This window comes from Stylophora pistillata, chromosome 11 (assembly GCF_964205215.1).
Source record: "Stylophora pistillata chromosome 11, jaStyPist1.2, whole genome shotgun sequence".
Taxonomy (NCBI): Eukaryota; Metazoa; Cnidaria; class Anthozoa; order Scleractinia; family Pocilloporidae; genus Stylophora; species Stylophora pistillata.
In genome coordinates, this window is record NC_142529.1 from 3,618,739 (window position 1) to 3,638,570 (window position 19,832).

At 39.2% G+C, this 19,832-nt stretch overlaps 4 protein-coding genes and 1 long non-coding RNA gene across 12 annotated transcripts in view; 2 read left to right on the forward strand and 3 right to left on the reverse strand.

Annotated features, from left to right (window-relative positions):
- LOC111323089 (cytoplasmic dynein 1 heavy chain 1) overlaps positions 1–1,781 on the reverse strand; it is a 58,151-nt gene extending 56,370 nt beyond the window's left edge. The window contains exon 1 of one of the 2 annotated variants that reach the window (XM_088737909.1): positions 1,157–1,781. In XM_088737909.1, coding sequence (XP_088594035.1) covers positions 1,157–1,686 — 530 coding nt within the window. In that variant the 5' untranslated portion in view covers positions 1,687–1,781. The remainder of the gene's footprint in view (positions 1–1,156) is intronic. The other variant, XM_022926376.2, reaches the window with a different exon arrangement.
- Positions 1,782–2,549: 768 nt separating this feature from the next.
- Positions 2,550–6,118, reverse strand: LOC111323134 (transcription elongation factor 1 homolog). The gene is made up of 3 exons (XM_022926431.2): positions 5,590–6,118; positions 4,608–4,678; positions 2,550–3,502 (listed from the first exon to the last, which is right to left on the reverse strand). Exons 1-3 carry the CDS (start codon positions 5,700–5,702, stop codon positions 3,438–3,440), a joined length of 249 nt encoding a protein of 82 aa, XP_022782166.1. The 5' UTR covers positions 5,703–6,118; the 3' UTR covers positions 2,550–3,437.
- A 3,132-nt stretch (positions 6,119–9,250) lies between these two features.
- The window catches only part of LOC111323087 (patched domain-containing protein 3), a 29,195-nt gene continuing 18,613 nt past the window's right edge, over positions 9,251–19,832 (forward strand). For 3 of the 5 annotated variants that reach the window (XM_088738356.1, XM_088738358.1, XM_088738359.1), the window contains exon 1: positions 14,115–14,255. The gene's annotated coding sequence lies outside the window, so the exon portion shown is untranslated. Of the gene's footprint in view, positions 9,403–10,112; positions 10,315–14,114; positions 14,256–19,832 lie in introns of those variants that run through there. The other 2 variants (XM_088738357.1, XM_022926374.2) reach the window with 2 other exon arrangements.
- LOC148719696 (uncharacterized) lies at positions 11,531–16,843 on the reverse strand. Of its 3 annotated transcripts, XR_015993147.1 has the most exons (3): positions 14,900–16,843; positions 13,232–13,331; positions 11,531–12,605 (listed from the first exon to the last, which is right to left on the reverse strand). It is a non-coding gene; the product is annotated as an uncharacterized LOC148719696 (long non-coding RNA). The 3 variants fall into 3 exon arrangements; XR_015993146.1 differs by having other exon boundaries at positions 11,531–13,331; XR_015993148.1 differs by lacking the exons at positions 11,531–12,605; positions 13,232–13,331 and adding an exon at positions 14,152–14,247.
- On the forward strand, positions 16,940–19,814 carry LOC148719697 (uncharacterized). The gene has a single exon (XM_088739875.1). It carries the CDS (start codon positions 17,376–17,378, stop codon positions 18,183–18,185), a length of 810 nt encoding a protein of 269 aa, XP_088596001.1. The 5' UTR covers positions 16,940–17,375; the 3' UTR covers positions 18,186–19,814.

Sequence of the window (19,832 nt, forward strand, 5' to 3'; positions counted from 1 at the left end):
TTAGAGAAAGGCTGCTTGATTCAGAGGGACTGTCTGTTTAATCACTAGACAGCTCATAGTAGCTCTTAGAAATTTTGCATCATCATCAAGCACTTGAGGTTAATCCTAAACTCCCAAGAACTGATTCTAAATTCTTCTCTCTAGCTGTTACACATTTCCTTGTATAAAGTTACGAGAATTTGGCATTAGATCAAGGTGACAACTTCTACCAGATACATTTGAGTATTCTCATCATCTATTTGCTGGATAATGTATGGATTTTAAAGGAAGAAGTTAAAAATTAATCATTTCTGGAAGGTAATGAGTTAACTATTTTTAAATAGAAATCATGCACTTGTCATGATCAAACCCCTATACCCCACAACCTGCATCTACATATATCAATATGGCTTTATCCAATATCGTACATGTTAACTTAGTCATTTGTGTAGTTCCAGAACAGAAGGAAAGGGAAGGTTAACCAAAAGTCTAAATTTCGAAAAAGATAGAAAAAACAGGAATTTCTGAGAAAGTGGGGTTATACTTAGTTAAGTTAGTGCCAACACAGCCAAGATCTACATATCAATTTATCATACTGTAAGTTGTACATTACCAATGACTTTAGCTCAGAGAATTTAGTGCTGATACAAACACTATAGCCCTACATGATACACTTCACTGATTGGTATTAATTGAGATTGTAAGATGAAGTCCTCTTTGGCCACTTGTGGAAGTGAAAGTAAAAACTGTTTTGGGTACTACAGAATCTTTTTATGAATGTTGTTCTCTGAGTTACCACAGGAGAGCAATATTAATCCACATTGTATGTACTATGATTCGTATATTCGGATCTTGCAATTTTTCTCAAGATAAGTTCACAGATCAGAGACAGCAAGTCAAAAATTTGAAAAGGGTTTATTTAAGCCTGTGAAAAACGGCAAAAAACTTAAATTGATTTTCTTTGCCCATGCCAGACATTAAAGTGAATATGTAGACATTTCAAATAAATTTGCATATTAACTAGTAAACACTGTTCTTCAACACACCCAAATTCACAAAAGCCGCGATCCCAGAAAAAATGTATTTTTCGGTAATATTCTTTATCATTATTACACACGAAATAATGCATCCGATTAAAATAAAGATCACAAAAGCTAAAATTTAAGCTTTGCTATACCTGTCCGCCTTTCCAGATTTTCTGACAAATGACTTGAAATATGGCGCCACAGCATTGCTGATATACGAATGAAGAGTCTCGTAAGGCGAGCCTTCGTTTAGATTTATCACACGAATCTGTGTTGTGATCTTCTTGTCGGCATCAACAATCGCCCCTCGTTTGATAAAGGCCACACTCGTAAGCTTTGGAGCTGTGTAATGGACATCCAAGTCTAGCGAATAAATCGCTTTTTCACGCTCGTTTTCTGCGCCGCTTTCGGTGGACGAGGTCTCATCGTTTTCTTCTTCGTCTTTCAGTGGTGTTCGCTGAACAAGAAGACTTCTCGTTTGGGCATCAGAGAGAAATTTCCTGATGTAGTCGACATGTAAGGCATCTTTAAGAGCTGTGTCGAGCTCGAGAGGTACTTCAGGGTCGCCTTCGAGAAGGAGCGGTACAATTCGACGAAGATAACTTGTGAAACTCTTCACATCAACAACAGCAGCTTCTGGAGTGGTCGGGGAGCTAGGTGCTCCATCCGAAGCCGCCTCCATTACGGGCAAATTTTCACTAGAATTCTTTCTGCGACCGAAGATATTCGCAATGTATTTATCACCGGTAATTCGACTTCTTTTATATTTCCACGTTGATCAAGGTCACGTGTTTACGAAACCTTATACTTTGGGGTGAGGTGGGAGATAACTGTTTGGACAAGGAAAAGAAAAGAAGGTAGAGATGAAAATATGTGAGCACACCCAAGATATAGATATCAATTAGCTGTCGCATTCCCCATATGCTACTTATGATTTTAGATCTGAGTTTCACGCATTTTATCCTTGTTGATATTTTTATTTCTTCTTGTTACCTTTCTGCTGAAAAAATGTAAGGAAATTGTGAGGAGAAATTCTTTGTTGGTCACTCTTGAGAGTGAAAGGGCTAACTAAGCCAGGTAGCAATTCTACATCCAGTAATAACTCCCGATCAAGCAAGATTTTTCTTCAACTCATTAATCCTCAGCCCATTAGTAACTGAACATTGTTGCCAAAGTTTTAGCTGGCCAAACCACCTTTACTCTCATTTTTGAGATTTACAGATTGTAGCAATTTCCACCTTCTCTTTCTGTTGGTCAAGTGAGAAAATCAAATCTGCTTCAACCTAGTCAGGCTGTTAATCAGTGACTAGTTAAAAGGCTGGAGGGTGAAAAGCAGCAAGGTATGGGAAGCACCAATTTCTCTCCCATGCAATTTTTCCCAATAATCCTTTCTTTCTCAACCACCCACTTTTATAATCCTCTGTATTGACAGAGAGCTCAAAGGAGGCCTGATATGAATTAGAAATCCTGCTATTTTTTTTTTCTGAACTTAACAAAGCAAAAACTTAAATTACTACTGAATTCACAGAATAACTTAAAGCAAAATTGATACATTATTTTTATTCTCCACAAAAAGGAGCTTTGACATGATAGTTTTGTGGTTGTGATTTTTGTCACTTTTTTTTTCTGAACTTAACACAGCAAAAACTTAAATTACTACTGAATTCACAGAATCACTTGAAGCAAAACTGATACATTTCATTCTCAGAAAAAAGGAGCTTTGACATAATGGTTTTATGGTTGTGATTTTTGTCACTTTTTTTTCTGAACTTAACAAAGAAAAAACTTAAATTACTACTGAATTCACAGAATCACTTGAAGCAAAACTGATACATTTCATTCTCAGAAAAAAGGAGCTTTGACATAATGGTTTTATGGTTGTGATTTTTGTCACTTTTTTTTCTGAACTTAACAAAGCAAAAACTTAAATTACTACTGAATTCACAGAATCACTTAAAGCAAAATTGATAAATTTTATTCTCCGAAAAAAGGAGCTCTGACATGATGGTTTTGTGGTTGTGATTTTTGTCACTTTTTTACAGACTGACTGACCTAAATAATGGAGTGAGTTTTCTGGACTGGTCAGAGAGTAGTAAAACAAACACAAAATAATTGCAGATTACTATCAACAACAAATTACATTTTGCTGTATTCTCAGTTACAGTGATGTTTCCATATGAAAAGGACCAACAAGAATTTTGGAACTTTGTACAATATTTACAGAGAAGTTTAATTTGATAAAGTTATTTCAAGCAAAGTATAATACACATATTCAGACTGCTTTCTCGTTATGACTTGACACGCATCCATTTTTCCACTTTATCCAATAAGGTCCAGTTTCTTCCTGCGTTCTGATCAACTCCTTCACCTCACAAACCACAGGATGACATGTAAGAAGTTCAAATTGATTGCACCAATGGTTGTGATACATGTCTACTGGTTGGCACTTTCACATGCATCGATCCAGTCACTGTATACATCAACTGGTTCCGAAAGATCTTAAAGTCATTAAGGAAAGGCGATCTGTGTGATTTGGAAATCATTGGAAGTCACAGTACAAATAATTAAAACAAGTAATTAAATGTTCATAAAGTTCACTTTAGATTAATGAGATATTTACGAAAATATATTTAAAAATTAAAAACCAAACATTCTCAACACTAGGTCTGACACTAAGACGATGACCTAGTTTCAAAAACATTTCAATGGTTTTTACTTAAAAACATATTTTTGCCTTGTAAAATAGCTCATTCTTAAATAATTAAATTTAAAACTAATACAGCAGAATCTTTGCTGAGGAGAAAACCTCTGGGCCAAGATACCAAGACCAGTAACTCCCTTCAATGGAGGTGGGTAACCTTTTTAGTCTCCAGGCCCTGGTTGTTTGAAGGCTGGGTAATGCTATACACTGGATAAATCTCTATCCGGTGGATAGCGCTGTATGTTTTGGTAACACTAATCTGCTGGATAATGATTTATCTGTTGGTTAGCGTTATCCGCCCTTTGAACAACCAGGGCCTGGTCTCAAAAAACACTTCTCTTGACTCTCTGCTATACATTTCCAACGATGGGCTGTGCTCAAGCAAGTTCCTCTCATTTGATTTTTTTTTCCCTAACACTTGGCTATGATGGTTCTGTTTCAAAAAAGAAGCACTGTCTGATCATTTTTCTCACAATGTGGTCACTTTGGATAGATATTGCAGGGCTCGACACTAACTTTTCAACTTACTAGCCAAGTGGCTGGCGACAACTTACATGTCACAACAATTTCAGTTTGTTTACTAGCCAAATTGGCTCGTAGAAATCGAAAACCACTAACCAAAACTGCATTTCTACTAGTCTGTGGCTAGTTGGCTACCATTAGTGTCAAGCCCTGAGATTGTGACCTTTCCATTACCTTCTGCGGGTGTTCTTTATTGTCTGAAGAAGACTAGCAGTATGCAGTTGAAATGTCTCATCTACATCTCAAGTAATCACACTGTGAGACAAAGAATTTATACTTCTTTCTTTTAAAAGTGTTATTTACCATGGTGACAAACCACAACCTATTTCAAAATGGTTCTGTTTTATAAATGTTACCGTAATTATGTATGACAAGGATACAAGTAATGGATGTCTGAAAGTCTTCCAAACAAACTCGACAGGATATATGTCCAGTATTCCTAACCCGATCCCTAAAAGAAACACACACACACAAAAAAAAACCTTTAACACACTTGTAACATAATTAACTAAACCATTGACTGGGAAACAAGAGAAGAAATATTAAGGAAATATTAGTACTCCTCACTAAGGTGCATACCTGTCAACCTCCAGAGTAAAAAAATCTGGAGACGTCTAGAAATTTTTGCACTGTAAGAATTTCATTTTAGACATGTTCAAATACTCTCCGAAAATCATCTGAACGCCTTCCCAATGTTCCTCACAACTCTCGATTAGAATAGCATTTACCTGCCATTTGGTTGGTTGATTTCTGACCAATTACAATACTCATTAAATGTATATCAATTTGATTGCTCTGTTTTACTTTTTCCAATCGAGAACAGCCTAAATAAGAGCACTAAATCCTTTCTGACATCTTGAAAACAACTAAGTTTTTGAAAAAAAAATTGAAAAAAGCCACGGTAGGTATTTCTCAGGAGATTTGGTGCTCTAACCAGGAGAGCAGGAGATTGATGAAAAACTTGGAGACTCCTGCGAAAACCGGGAGAGTTGGGAGGTATGAAGGTGTTCAAATGCCAGAGTTTCTCATCAGAATTTGAACTCCGAAAGTTCCAAATCCTAAAATCTATAAACGAAATCTGATAGTAGAATGGAAATAACCATGCAGTGAAGGATCTGTTCATACAACACGGATTCAAAAAATTAAAAACTTGTTGACGCACTTCTCTGCAGTCAGCACGAAGTTCTCATCTTCAAATTATACCGAAAATATCAGTGCAGGCTACTCTTTAGCAAAAAAATTGACAAAAAGCCACAAAAACACTAACAATGACAAAGAACGTTCCTTTAAAAGAACTCAAAATGGATGTTGAACATAGCACTCAATGTTGAGTACCGTGTTCAGTAAGCACACCAAACTTACATTCTTACTTCGCAAGACTTCTCGTGATTACAAAATGGACAGTTGAACTGCTTTTCCAGTGGATCCTGTCTTCTCTTAGGAGCTGGCTTTCGCTTGGATCTCCTACGACCCATTTTAATTCTAAGATCACACAAACTACCTTACTGTTTTCAACGTCTTTCCAACACGTTGTGTCAACTTGGTAACCTGCCCGTCTTCGAAGGAGCGTTCATGGTTGATATAAAACAATTTTTGTGTCCCACAAATTTTGTGAAAAAGATGCTTACGCAAATGATCCTCTTGTTCTTTACAGAATATTTTTAGTTTTTTCCTTTTCTGCTTAAATTAAGATGCAGTTAACAATTGTCTTGTTTCCGTGCGTCAGAGATAATTTCGCATGAAAGCACCATAACAGAATGAGTTCTTCTGTGTTTCTAACCGCCAAAAGTATTTGAATAAAGACCCGGGCCGGGTTGTTCAAAGCTGTGTTAAGATAACCCAGGGTCAGTGTGAAATGTGATTTCAGATCTGAAAGCTCTGAAAGAAAATTCAGCTTAATTTCATTTGTCTACAATTTGATGATGGAATGTCCTAAAAAAAATTATAACATAACCAAAGTAAAGCGCGCGCTCTGATTGGTCAATTTAGCGTCCCCCATTTGCCCATGGCTGCTGACGTGAGCAAATGCAAAGACTATTTTTCCGCGCGCGCTTGTTTTTTCTGGTCACGTAAGATTTGTTAAATAAACGGGAACTCTTTAGCTACAATGTATCAATGTTATGTTATAAAACAAATGGTAAACACCACAGCGTACACTATTGAGTTATGGATGCACTTGGGAGGTTTGCTAAGCACTCAAGAAGCTAGAGTCGCTCTCGGCTATCGCCTCGAGCGATTCTTACGCTTCTTTCGTGCTTAGTAACCTCCCGCGTGCATCCATAACTCAATAGTGGCTGATAGTTTCGAAAGAAACTGTTTGGGGCTGCGTCGGTGGGAGTAACGAAATAATTTGGATATATCAACAAAGTTGAAATGGTAAATTGGCCACCGTAATGATTACAAAAGCTGACGTTTCGAGTGTTAGCCCTTCGTCGGAGCGAAGCGTTTCGAGCGTTAGCCCTTCGCTCCGACGAAGGGCTAACGCTCGAAACGTCAGCTTTTGTAATCATTACGGTGGCCAATTTACCATTTCAACTTTGTTGATATATCCAAATTATTTCATAACTCAATAGTGTACGCTGTGGTGTTTACCATTTGTTAGCTAGGAAAAATTATCCCAAAATGGCTTTTGATTAGAGAAATTTAGAAACCTGGATTAAAATTTAACCCTGGGTTAGAGCTAATCGGCCTTTGACCAACTGGGCCCCGTACTAGAATCTCAAGTTACGTGTTTCTTTATAACTCGTCAGAAAGATATGGCGCGCCGAAGCGGACAAAAATACTTGTGTATGGTTGTTTTGTAAAATATACGACTTGTCGCCGAAATATAAACTTGTTTTGTAAAATACAAGACTTGTTGCGGAAATATGAGACTTGTTTTGAAAAATATAAGACTTGTTGCAGATAAGACTTGTTCGCGGTAGTTCGCGGTGAAAAATAATACTTTAAGGGCGCCCACTGTCTGTGGTCAGCTGCTTTGTAGCAGGGCGCATGCTGATTAGTTGCTTTTTTCGCGCCAAATTCCAATGACGAGTGCGATGATAAGTTGCTGGGTTGTTGCGTTGGGGTCGGGATGTGAGCTGAAAGAAGTGTTTTGTTATGCGACGCGATGATGGATTTCATGTTTGACCCCAACGCAACAACCCAGCAAGGAATGTAACTGCCGTACTAAAGAACAATGCCCCATTGAAGGAAAATGCCTTCAAACGAACGTTGTTTACCAAGCAATCGTAACAACCGACACAACAACAGAATCCTACGTCGGAGCACGGGCGGCCCAAGCTCTCTTTGAGAACCACACAAGGAACACAATTTGCATATTTACAAGGATTTGCATGGGATTTTCTACAAGATATCCATAGAGATATTTAATAGTGAAAATATTGAATAAAAATGGCTTACCTTATTCCATACGTGTGTTGTTTGCTCCTGGTGTCGTTATTTTACCGATTTCACTAGATTTAAGCGGTTTTTTTTTTAATCCTGGTTCTCTAGAAAATACAAATCCTTATAAATATGCAAATTGTGTTCCTTGTGTGGTTCTCAAAGAGAGCTTGGGCCACCTGTGAATGAATTAGCATCCTCGTGCCCCCACAGGAATAGATATGTACTTAAAAACCTTTATTTAGCGCCCGCAAAAAAATAGAAAGCACCATAGCAACCATGTCTTTGAATTTAATTGCCAGCATTCAAATGTAACAGTCATTCGTTGATGTTGCCTGATGAGTGCACAGGGAGCCCACACAAGCGGCGTGTCTGGTCGTTTGTTCGAAATATAAAGAAATGTATGGGAGGATATTGAAGAATCGTAATATCGTAAACTTATATCAAGGAATGTCTATGTTAAGGCTCAAAATAAATGTAAACCCAACCTCACTTGCTGTGTATTGTCGTTTCTGTGGTTCTAAATGGCGAATTTGAGCGATTTGGTAGATTTTGCGTTGACTGTTACTTTACTGTATAAGAAGGAGACCAGGTAGGTTTACATTTATTTTGAGCCTTAACATAGACATTCCTTGATATAAGTTTACGATATTACGACTCTTCAATATTCTCCCATACATTTCTTTATATTTCGAAACGACCAAACATGCCGCTTGTGTGGGCTCCCTGTGATGAGTGTGGTCAACGTTAGACCATACGAAACAGGACTGTCGCAGCAATAAAACGATTTATTACATCCATTTTGAAATCACTGGGGGTCCCTGTAATCTGATTGGCTCTAATTGGTGCGATTTATTCCCAAATTGCACCATTTTTTGCTCTAAATCGCATCTTTTTTCAGTACTGCATCAATAAAATATTTGAATTGACCAAGTTCTGTATTTGGGCGATTTCAAAATAGATGTAATAAAGTGGTAATTAAACCTCGTGTCGTGCAATTTTGGTCTGAAATCATACTTGTGATTTCAAATCGAACGAGCGCGCAGCGCTCGTTCGATTTTGAAATCACTCGTATGATTTCAGCCCAAATTGCACTCCACTCAGTTCAATTACCATTATGAATCACTCCTGAAATCTACGAGCGCGCGTTGGATATGAGATGATAGATAGCCAACGAGGCGCGTAGCGCTGAGTTGGCTATAATCATGCCATATCCAACAAGCGCGAGTGGAATAATTGTTTTATTAAAAAAAAAAAAAAAAAAAACACCCCTCAAGATATTAGACAAATCTTCCCCACTTTACTTTGTAAAACCGGATGTTACAATGTACGGATATTAGATTATGGCTCATAGACCATAATGGCGAAGCCAATAAAAAGTCTTGAATTGCATTATCCAAAGATCCTGTTTTTAATAGCGCTAATATCCATACACAAGTATTTTTGTCCGCTTCGGCGCGCCATAGAAAGATGAGGTGCTCCAATTTCACCTTTATCTAATCCTATGCCTTTTACAACCTAAGTCAAAAACATACTGCGAACTCGTAAAAGCTTTAGAGGGGAACATATTCGACAACCGCTTCTGCATTATAAGTGAACTTAACCTATGATGATTTAGCATATTTTGCATTCTCTAATCCGCCCCTTTGTTAATTTGTCATAGAAACATTAAGGCTTGATAAACTGAGGTCAGGGGCGAGTTATTCATTACACTGACTGTGCAAGCGCTAGGATATCACACCGAAAAATATATCGGCTTCACTCATCAGTCCTGGTGACTTAAGAGAAGCGGTAAGTCTGAACTTAGATATCTTCATGATTTAACCAATATTCCTTTAGAAATATCGACGAAAATGCATGATTTCTCTCCCGAGCTGCATTACCCATTTTGTCGATTTAACATCTTGAAAATAATTCAGTGAAAGCTAAAAAGCTGGAATGTCTTCGGAAAGGCGAATGATCAAGCAAGGGACACCATTTTCGATTGGACACAAGCGCGAACTCCGTTTCTGCGAATCTTTTCTTTTTACTTTAAAAAGCGCATCGGCAAATCACCAAAAATATCCCTCGCTATGTCAGTCACGCGACCAAACATTTCCTTGCCATACTTTGTATAAGACCTTAGCCATGTAGTTTCTGCAATACGATAGAACACTTTTCCTGAAACCGGACAGTTGTTAAGTTAACAGGGCTGGTTTTCCGGGTGAGAAAAAAGCCGGCATACAACCTTCTTTAAAAGCAGAAATTACCTCGTCTTGAAAGTCGCATGACTTAACGATTTTCTATCGAACTTATGTCCGATGATTTTCGCCAGCTAGGTGTTTTTCTGAGTTTTGTGTATTTGTTTATTAAAAATATGTATTGTTCGGTAGGATTATGCAAGAGAGAATCACAAACTCATATAAGATGTTTGACTAAAACATTCCTTTCTTTGAAAATTATAACCCGGAAGCGATAATCTTTTTTATGCGTAATGGCTAGCGATTGTTTCCTTGGTTCAGGTTACTTACCTTGGATTTCAAAAGAAAGTTGAAACAAGCTCCCTTTTGTTTATTTTTTGTGCATCAAAACTTGGACCCTGATCTCTTCAACACGTGCGCAAGAAATAAATACACGTGGAAAGAGTAGACGAACTCACTGCGAGGCCAAGAAATGTTTACAAGACAGAGTTGAACAACTGAAGCGACGCTGTCGTTGTATTCGGTGAATCTTTGAGATCATTAAAATGAATACTTTTAGATATTATAAGCTAAATCTGAATGCTAACACACAGACAAAATTTAAGAGAGTACATTTTGAAACCGGATCTGTGCATGAACTTTACGAGAGATCAATTTACTTGAGTTAGTGAGTTCTCTGTGGTCTTCCAAGCGTTCATAAAATTACCTAAGATTGTCGGAACAGATTAAGATGAACACGTTAGCTATACGAACAACTGAACTACAGAGAATCTCTAATCGACATATGAGCTCTCGGGTTATGGTACTCTTAGTTTTAAATTTGGCATCTTCATTGTGTTTAATGAGTTCCTTGTTTTATCATTATCTCTTTGGTTACAACAATCGCATGCGTAGTGGCGCCACACTTCACGACACATGAAATGCGAAAGCAGAGCTGTCAATTTTTTTTTTTTTTGACATCTGATGATCGTAATGAAGCTTCTTACCAAACTGAAGAATGATAGATGTGCATCCATAATCAACGATTCAGTAGTGAAATAGGTGTGACTGAAAATAAAAGATCCGAAATGTTCATAACGAGGAAATAAGTTTAGAACGAAGGCTAAGACCGAGTACTCGCGACAGCGCACGAACTCTGAAAAACAAACTGTCATCTTAATTTCAGCATGGGTTCCTTACATTACACAGCAATGAAGCATAATTTTCAAGTTGTTAGCCGGTTTTTTCTTTACAAAATCAGCTGTTTTGAATTAGTTTGAAGCTGTAAACGCCACATCTGGTATAACGGCTTGTTTCGGGGTACGTGTTAAAATTGATTTTAGTTCCACGTCAGCACTAGTCTCCCTCGCAGCCGTTTTTTTTTTGGATGTCACGCAACGCTCCCCGAATTGGGGAGGCTAATTACAAAATTAAACGAGACTTACCTGTAAGTTGAAGTTTGATTGGGATTCTATCCTGTCATCAGTCCGGAACGAAGGAGTCACATGAGATGCGCGCGCATGCGGCTGGTCAGTCTTCAACGTGAATGGCACAGGATAAGGAACGAAGGAGAAGGGTGGGTGGGTTGGGATGTGACTCCTTCGTTCCAGACTGATGACAGGATAGAATCCCAATCAAACTTCAACTTACAGGTAAGTCTCGTTTAATTTTGTAATTCTATCCTGTCATCAGTCTACGTCACTACGGAGTCACATGAGACTTCAAAGTCCTGTGCCATGAGTTATCAACAAAATCAGACATTGTTCAACAACAATAACGGCATTTATTGTCGAAAGGGGGCTACAGATGTGTACTGTGTGCAGAATAGGCAGTGATGTCAATTCCTGCCGATTTCATAACTGCCTTTGTCCATCTAGATACAGTGTCTCGCGAAACAGGATCATGAGGCTTGATGTAGGTTAAGAGCAACTGGGAATGCTCCTTCCTTAGTGGCTTGGACCTACTAAGGTATTCAGTCAGATGCTCCATTACACAAAGTTTTTTGTCCTCTTTAAAGGCTAAAAGTTCGATAGGCTCCAGGTGCTTTCCTGGCCTTGATTGCTTCAGTTTGTCCATGAAGTTAAACCTATACATGTCCCCAACTGCTTGTATATGATTATGTCAAATAGATGAAACGTCTGGCCTCGTTGGCCAGTTATTAGATGTAATAACATTGTCAATTTTAACGAAAGGTCCTTTAACGATAACTCCTGGGCCAACTTCACGGTCCTGAGGTAGTCCAGAAAATATTAACGTCCCAAATCTCGCCGAGTCTAGGCAATGCAGGCCTAAGTTCATAAATCCCTTTTGAAACAATGACAAACTAAGGGATGCTCCCCAAATTTACTCCCACCATCCATGATTATCAACGCTGAGAGTGCTGAGCGTGCCGAATTTACATTTCTATAGCCAAGTCCTGAAGAGTATAGAGATACTAAAAATTCAATTGCCTGGGTAATGGTCGGATGACATCTGTTAATGCCATTATCCTTGCAATAGCAAGACCGCTTTCTGAGGTATGAATCATACTGTTTAGAAGTACCAGGCCTCCATGATGCCATTACCCCTTTTTGTGCACTGGGAGACAGCCCAATGTGATTTAGGGTTTCCCTGATAATAGACATACCATCAGACTGAGTTTTTTCCCACAGGGGATGTACTTCGGATGGGTGGCTCGGTAGAAACTGAAGATCCTTTCTGGCTTTCATCAGCACTCTCTCCTTGACCATCATGTGCAGAACTTTGGGAAACCAACTCTGAGTTGGCAATTCTGGGAGAACAACAATTCCTGTTGCCTGATCTGATACCATTTTGCTTAGGCAGGCTGGAATAACACTAAAGGGGGGAAATGCATATAATTTCAACACAGACCAATCCAATGAGAATGCATCTATCGCACTAGCAGTTGGATCTGGTTTGTAGGAAACATAACTTGGAAACTGATTATTGATGCGAGAAGCGAATAAGTCAATTTCTGGCATGAATGTTAATTTTTCTAGGGCATGAAGCAAGGCATCTTTGTCTAGCATCCACTCTGACTCTCTCTCATTTCTCCTGGATTCAAAATCAGCAACCAAGTTATGCTTTCCTGGTATATGGGCAACACTCAGCCAGACTCCACTGTCCATACATCATTCCCAAATTTCTTTTGCTATCAGATTACAGCTATGCGAATGGCTAGAACCCATATGATTTAATACACTGGCTGCTGTTGTATTATCACACATTATTCTGACATGGAAGTTTTTCTTTTCTTTTGCAAAGGTTTTCAGAGCCAGTAGAATAGCATGCATTTCAACTGATTAATATGATTCTGGGGTTCAGAGAAAAACCGGTTTCCTCCAGTTGAAATCTCCCCACAATGAGCACCTCACACCAAGAGTGAGGCATCTGTGGTTATAAGGAGCTCAGGTTTAGGATGGTAAATTACATTGAAGGAATTTTCAACATTTCTAACCCACCAATTGTAGCTCCTGAAGGGCTCCATGTGACAATGTCATATAGGAGTCAAAATTGCCTTTATTTCTTTTAAGAGCTGCAGTTTTGTCAGCTTCGAGTTGTCTGTAGCATAAAGGACCATGCATGACCCCTGGGAAATTTGATACAAGTTTACCAAGTACTCTGGCTACTTCTCTGATGGTAATTTTGCCATGCTGCACATCCTTGCACGCATTGCATATTCCTTTTGCCTTCTCATTGGTAAGCCTGATAGTCATTGTCACTGAGTTTATAAGAAAACCAAGGACCACTATCTCTTGGGAAGGGATCAAAAGAGACTTCTCAGGGTGTACAATGAAGCCAAGCTGCTCAAGAATCTGCATAGTCTCTGTGACATTCAAAATACATTTGATCATATGTCTGCGCTTGGAGGTAAACATCATCCAAGTGAGCAACTGATATGTGCCCTTTAGTATGCAGGTGGGCAAGCACTGGCTTAGGTATTTTAGTAAACTTCCGGGGGGCACAAGCTAACCCATTTGGCAGACAGCAAAACTGGTAGGTCTTATTTTACCAGTGAAAATTTCAGTCTGATTGCTTGATTGGTATAGAGTAATAGGCATCCGTCATGTCTATGCATGCCACGTAGCAATTTTGGGTAACCAATTTTGTTATGGTGCCAAAAGAATCCATTTTGAAATGATAGTTAGTAACAAATTCATTAAACTTTTTCAAGTTTAAAATAAGTCTATGAGTCCCATCTTTCTTTAGGTGTTAGAAAGATAGTGGAGATTATTTGTTCTGGATCATAGCTAGCCTCTTCAATTACACCTTTCATAAGCAATTTTTGAACTTCCAGATTGATGTTTTTAGTATCATTCTCATTATGCTTGTTTATAGGGAGTTTATGTTGCACTGGAGTGTCATCACATTGGATGCTTACCCCGAGGACATCAGATAAGATATCCTTGTCACTAGTAGCTTTGTTCAAGCTGAGTAGTGTAATTTCACCTGCCCAGCTGTAAAATTGGTACATCGGCTGTGAAGGTAATTCAATAAGAGTGGCAAAATTTGTGTAAGCATATTTACCGAGTTTTGGATTTCTCTCAATTTTTTGACTACTTGGTGGCTGTTGTTTGCCTTGATTGCCCCGGTTTTTGAAAGGTGGCTTTCCCCCTAAAAAAGGAGTCTTTTCTGGCATATTTCGATTGGGTCGGTTGCTTGCAGTATTTTTGGGTTTTATAGCCTTCCTCAGATTACTAGTTTCCCTTGCATCCTTTAGATGCTTGGACAATTCGTCCCCAAAGAGTTGTTGTGAAGTAGCAGGTACTTCAGATAAGCATATTGACTTATACTCGTAGCTTAGTGCAAGTTTAATTTGTTCTCGTCTTAACTGAGACATCTGGGTCTGTACATGACCCAACATTGCAATGGTATTCGCCAGATTATTTAGAAGCTCTGGTGTATTTTCAGCATTTACAGTAATCCACTGAAGGGTTTGTAAATTGATAATAGCTGTCTTATTGACAAGCTGCTGAAGATTGGCAATTTGTAAATCAGCTTTCCGCTGGCGGGCATTTAATTGTGCCCATATCTCCTGATTGACCTTTATCTGTTTGAGTTTAGGGCAATTTGCCGGACGTTTGTGTTTTTCAACAATTGTCTTGATTTATCAGGATTTGATTTCTTACCCCGTCGCTTTTTGACAAGAGTTGTCACATCCTCATCCAAATCATCGCCGGTGGCGTCTTCAGTGTCACAGGCAACAGCCAATGAGTTGAGCATCTTTCCTTTGCTACTTTTTTGGTCGGTGACCTTTTTAGGGTTTTTATTACGCTCGGTGAGCACTTTGACGGCATCGTCGTTCTCCAATTCATCGCTAGCATACAAGCTAACATTATCATCCATGTGAGGAGAGGTTGAGGGCTCAGCCTCCTCCTCTCACTCTGGGTCAGAGGCTGACAAGCTGTCTTCACCTCTAGCCCTTCGTTTCCTGGCCGGTGGCCCTTTAGTGTCGCACATGTTCTCAAAATGGCTGCCATCTTAGCCATATTTTCGTTAATTGAGAAAATAGCCTTGTTAAGGCTGCCCTCCTCAGCGCTCTGTGAGCTTCGTGAGGTGTCCTCGTGCGATTCATCCATTTCGGGAGCGGCATTATTTAAATCGCCCATCCTGATGTTTTCGCTGAAATTTGTGGAAAAATAAAATCATGGACTTCCACCTACCTTAAACTTGGAATTTTTGTAGAAAGGATTCCAAAGGATCGCAGGATTGCGGATATTTTCCTTGGATTACGAAGCAGAAAAAAAAAAAAGGTTTGAAGATCTAAACCAGCAAGCGAGCACTGACCAGCAGCATGCGCGCGCATCTCATGTGACTCCGTAGTGACGTAGACTGATGACAGGATAGAATTCGGATAAAGGAATGTAGTTCGGTTGTCAGCTAGCAGCCGTTCTTTTGGGGGAGCGTTGCGTGACATCCAAAACAACGGCTGCGAGAGAGACTACGTCAGCACTGTAATTGCTTATTCTACAAACAATCGTTTTGCAAATTAATTGAAAACAAAGACGCTTGTACGTAATAAGACACATTTCTTAACCCTCGTCACATTCTTTATTCAAACTCTTGCATGGATAGTTTTTACGGGACATGACGTCCAACCGCATACATAGAACATGGAATGGCGGAATGACGGAATAGTTTACAATGCGGAATGCTACGATGGCCCAGAAGGCTCACAGTTCCCTTCTAACTTTTCACAGTTCCCTTCTAATTTTTCACAGTTCCCTTCTAATTTTTCACAGTTCCCTTCTAATTTTTCACAGTTCCCTTCTAATTTTTCACAGTTCCCTTCTAATTTTTCACAGTTCCCTTCTAATTTTTCACAATTCCCTTCTGATTTTTCATAGAGCGCAGTTCTGATCTTTCACAGTTCCCTTCTGATTTTACACAGTGCGCAGTTCTGCTTTTACTCGGTTCGCAGTTCTGATTTTCGGTTGGACGAAAGAGACCGGAACTCAACATAACGGAACTGACGCATGTGAGTCTTCTCCCGCCATTTTAGAAGGCGGTAATGACGTTCACTCGTTAGTCTTGTGGGCAGTGCGTGGCGTTTTAAACGATGAATGCTATAATAAGGCAGACTGTACGGGAGGAAATAAGACGTCAGGGTCAGAACAACAACGAACGCGTATATGTGCACGATCCTTCGCAGTAAAGCACTATTTAAGCAATAGTGAAAATCAGACATGAAAAAAGTTCAGGCCTGTACGGGATTCGAACCACTGACCTCTGCGATACTAGTGCAGCGCTCTACCAATTGAGCTAACAAGCCAACTGGGAGCAGGCCATCAAACTAATCCGACATAAACCCGTAGATGATAAATCCAACAACAAACATATGAAATACATATATATGAACTGCGGTTATGACGCGTATATGTGCACGATCCTTCGCAGTAAAGCACTATTTAAGCAATAGTGAAAATCAGACCTAAAAAAAATTCAGGCCTGTACGGGATTCGAACCACTGACCTCTGCGATACTAGTGCAGCGCTCTACCAATTGAGCTAACAAGCCAACTGGGAGCAGGCCATCAAACTAATTCGACATAAACCCGTAGATAATAAATCAAACAACAAACATATGAAATACATATATATGAACTGCGGTTATGAAGCGTATATGTGCACGATCCTTCGCAGTAAATAGTGCTTTATTGCGAAGGATCGTGCACATATACGCTTCATAACCGCAGTTCATATATATGTATTTCATATGTTTGTTGTTTGAACAACGAACGCGTTGAATCTGCCTCTACGAGTTCTAAAGCAGCGTCCTGTGAAGCAAACCAACCAACGGCAAATCGATTGTCTGGATTGCTCTGCCGCATCAGGGGTCAGTCAAGAGGGAAGAAAAGGAAGACCGATAAAGAACATCGAATACAAGTTCGCTGGATTCATTACGACGAGCAGGCAGAGAGTTTTGTTCCAGTTCGTCAGATGAACGGTGGCGGAAACCGGTTCGTTGCTTACTTATACTGCGTCGGAACAACCCACAGTCGAGGAACTGAAGCAAAAAGCCACTGTTTTGTTTTTCCCCGACGGGAGAAGTGCTTTTGCTGGGGCTGTTAATGATAAGCTCCTAGATATCTGCGACACAACCCAAATGGTCATTATTCGATTTCCTGGTGAAGGAACCATTGAAAGCTATTTAAAGGAAAATGCATATGGGCTCTATCTGTCGAAAACTTACCTCTATCTAAGATCACAGCACCAAGACACATTCTTTTCACAACTTAAAGGAGATCAGGAAACTGTTGAACGGCCGGCCAACCTGAATGCTTGTCAGGTAGCATCAGATTCTGGTAAGCGTGTTGTTTGTTCAGTATGTAGCTTTACGTATTTGGAAGGTGAAGAATGCGTTCGATGTGAGCAGAACAGAGAATATGAGCTTTCTAGGATCGCTGATGGGGGGAGTCCATATACTACAGAAACACCAGTCCCACTAACTATGGATGAAATAAGTTCTAGACGAGTAGCAGTACTTTTGAATAGTGTGGCTGAGATAGAGGCAGAAGGATTGCATAGCAACGTGGCTGATGAAACCAGTTACCCAAGGCTAACAAATGAAGAGAATTGCAATCTTGATCAAGGCCCTATGGAGCAAAATCGTCCATGTCCCACTTCATCAGGAAATCTTCCAGAGAGAGTTCTCTCAGTTCACCGATCCTGCACAAGAACTGAACTGATTGAACATTTTAAAGACCCAAGTGTAATGAACTGTAATATTGATTTTAAGTTGATTAATGGAAAGGGTCAGTTTGAACAGGGTGTAAGTGTTGGGGTAATTTGTGAAGTGTATACTTTATTCTGGAGTGAATTTTCTATTTCCATGATTATAGGAGAGAGAGAAAGGGTTCCCTTGTTAGACATGACCACTTTGTTGAGGAGTGGGAGGCTGTGGGGAGAATTTTAGTTAAAGGGTTTTTGTCTGTCTCCTATTTCCCCACCTTTTTGTCAAAGGCTTTTTTATGCTACTGCCTCTTTGGCAACCAAGTTCCAGATTCCATGTTTGTTGATTCATTCACAAAATACCTATCCCCAGTAGAGGAAGAGTTTATTGTAGATATTATAAGAAAGAATCAGCTTCCAGATGATTAAGATGAATTTACTGATTTTCTTGAAAGATTCAAGTGTAGAAGGGTGGTTACCACTGAAAACCTCAGCCAAGTCATTCTTGAAATTTCCAAGCAGGAACTAGTTCAGAAACCACATCTCATAATTTCATCTTTGCAACCTTTTGTACAGCAGTTAAAGCAGTATCTCCAGTTCCAAACTATTTCAGCCGTCAAGGGCTTCTATGATAGTCTTAAACCTACAACAAAAAAAGTGCTCTCTTCTCTCACCTCTAATCCACAAAATGAAAGGGAGAGAGATGCATTTAAATTTTTGCAGCGATTTGTAAGAGGTCTGGAGATGCCAAAACTCCTGCAGTTTTTGCGATTTACATTACAGCTCTGGATGTTATGATTTACAAGAAGATAGAGGTTACTTTCATTAAGTGTGAGGGTTTGAGTGCAAGACCCATTGCCCACACCTGTGGACCCCTTTAAGAAATTCCATCCACATAAACTAACTATGTGGAATTAAGGGAAGACTTTACAAACATTATTAATCGAGACAACTGGGAAATGGATATTATATGAAAGAAACTTTATTGGCCTAGGTTTTTGATCAGTGTTTTTCTGTTACAAAGTACCTGTCGAAGGGTTGAATCATGCCCTGTAAATAACAGGCTACTAAATTTGAAAGCACAAAATTGATGTCTGAAATGAACTAGAAATTCCTTTTTTCTGTTCTCGACTGTAATCACTGTTGTAGTTTTAACTAACGAGCCTCAGAACCAGAGGTCTGTGACTGCCATGTTTTCAAGCTGGGTAGAATGTTGTGTTAGTCTGTTGTATTTCAGGTATAAAGTTCTGATTCAAGGTTAGGTTATAAGAGATCATTGGAAGAGGTGACTTCAGATTTCAGGCTAAGGAAAGGAGCAGACTGAACGTTTGGTCAAAATTTACTTTGAGTTGTTGTCATAAGAAGTGTTTAAGTTACAGCTTTTGTCAGTTTCAGTTTGCACAACACTCCAGTTCTGTACTTATTAAGTCTTTTTGGTTCATAAAATTTAGAGTTGCTTACATGTAGAGTTGTAAGCAGTTATTTCTGTGTAGACAAAAACACAATTGTCATTTGCGCAATAAAATAGTTACTATTAGATAGAATTAGGTCCTCATTTCACCCCAGTGCTTATTACAGGGTGGGCGAAAAGGCAATCTGCTAGAAGATGATTTTATTGATTTTCTTGTTGTTTTTGTGAAAACCATGGCAGTAAACACATCTTGGTCTCAAACTAAAAAAGCGTATCAAACACCATCCCTGCAGCTCAAGATGGAAGATGTTGAATTTTCAATGTTGCCTTGTCTTACCTTCTAAGCTATCTCATTAAGGATTCTACATTCTCAGTGAGAGAGTTGGGATAAAGAAAATCAATTTTATACATACAGGTGCAATTTGAAATATGCCAAAAGCTCGTGTTGTTGGTTATAAAACTGGAAGAACACGTTCGAAG

Excerpts from the sequence above, each read along its gene's own strand:
- LOC111323134 (XM_022926431.2), bottom strand. The coding sequence starts at position 5,702 with ATGGGTCGTAGGAGATCCAAGCGAAAGCCAGCTCCTAAGAGAAGACAG. Across the intron at positions 4,679-5,589 it reads AAGTCTTGCGAAGTAAGAAT|GGATCGGGTTAGGAATACTG; the intron begins GTAAGTTTGGTG and ends TGTTTCTTTTAG. Across the intron at positions 3,503-4,607 it reads CTTTCAGACATCCATTACTT|ATCTTTCGGAACCAGTTGAT; the intron begins GTATCCTTGTCA and ends AATGACTTTAAG.
- LOC148719697 (XM_088739875.1), top strand. The coding sequence starts at position 17,376 with ATGGTCATTATTCGATTTCCTGGTGAAGGAACCATTGAAAGCTATTTA.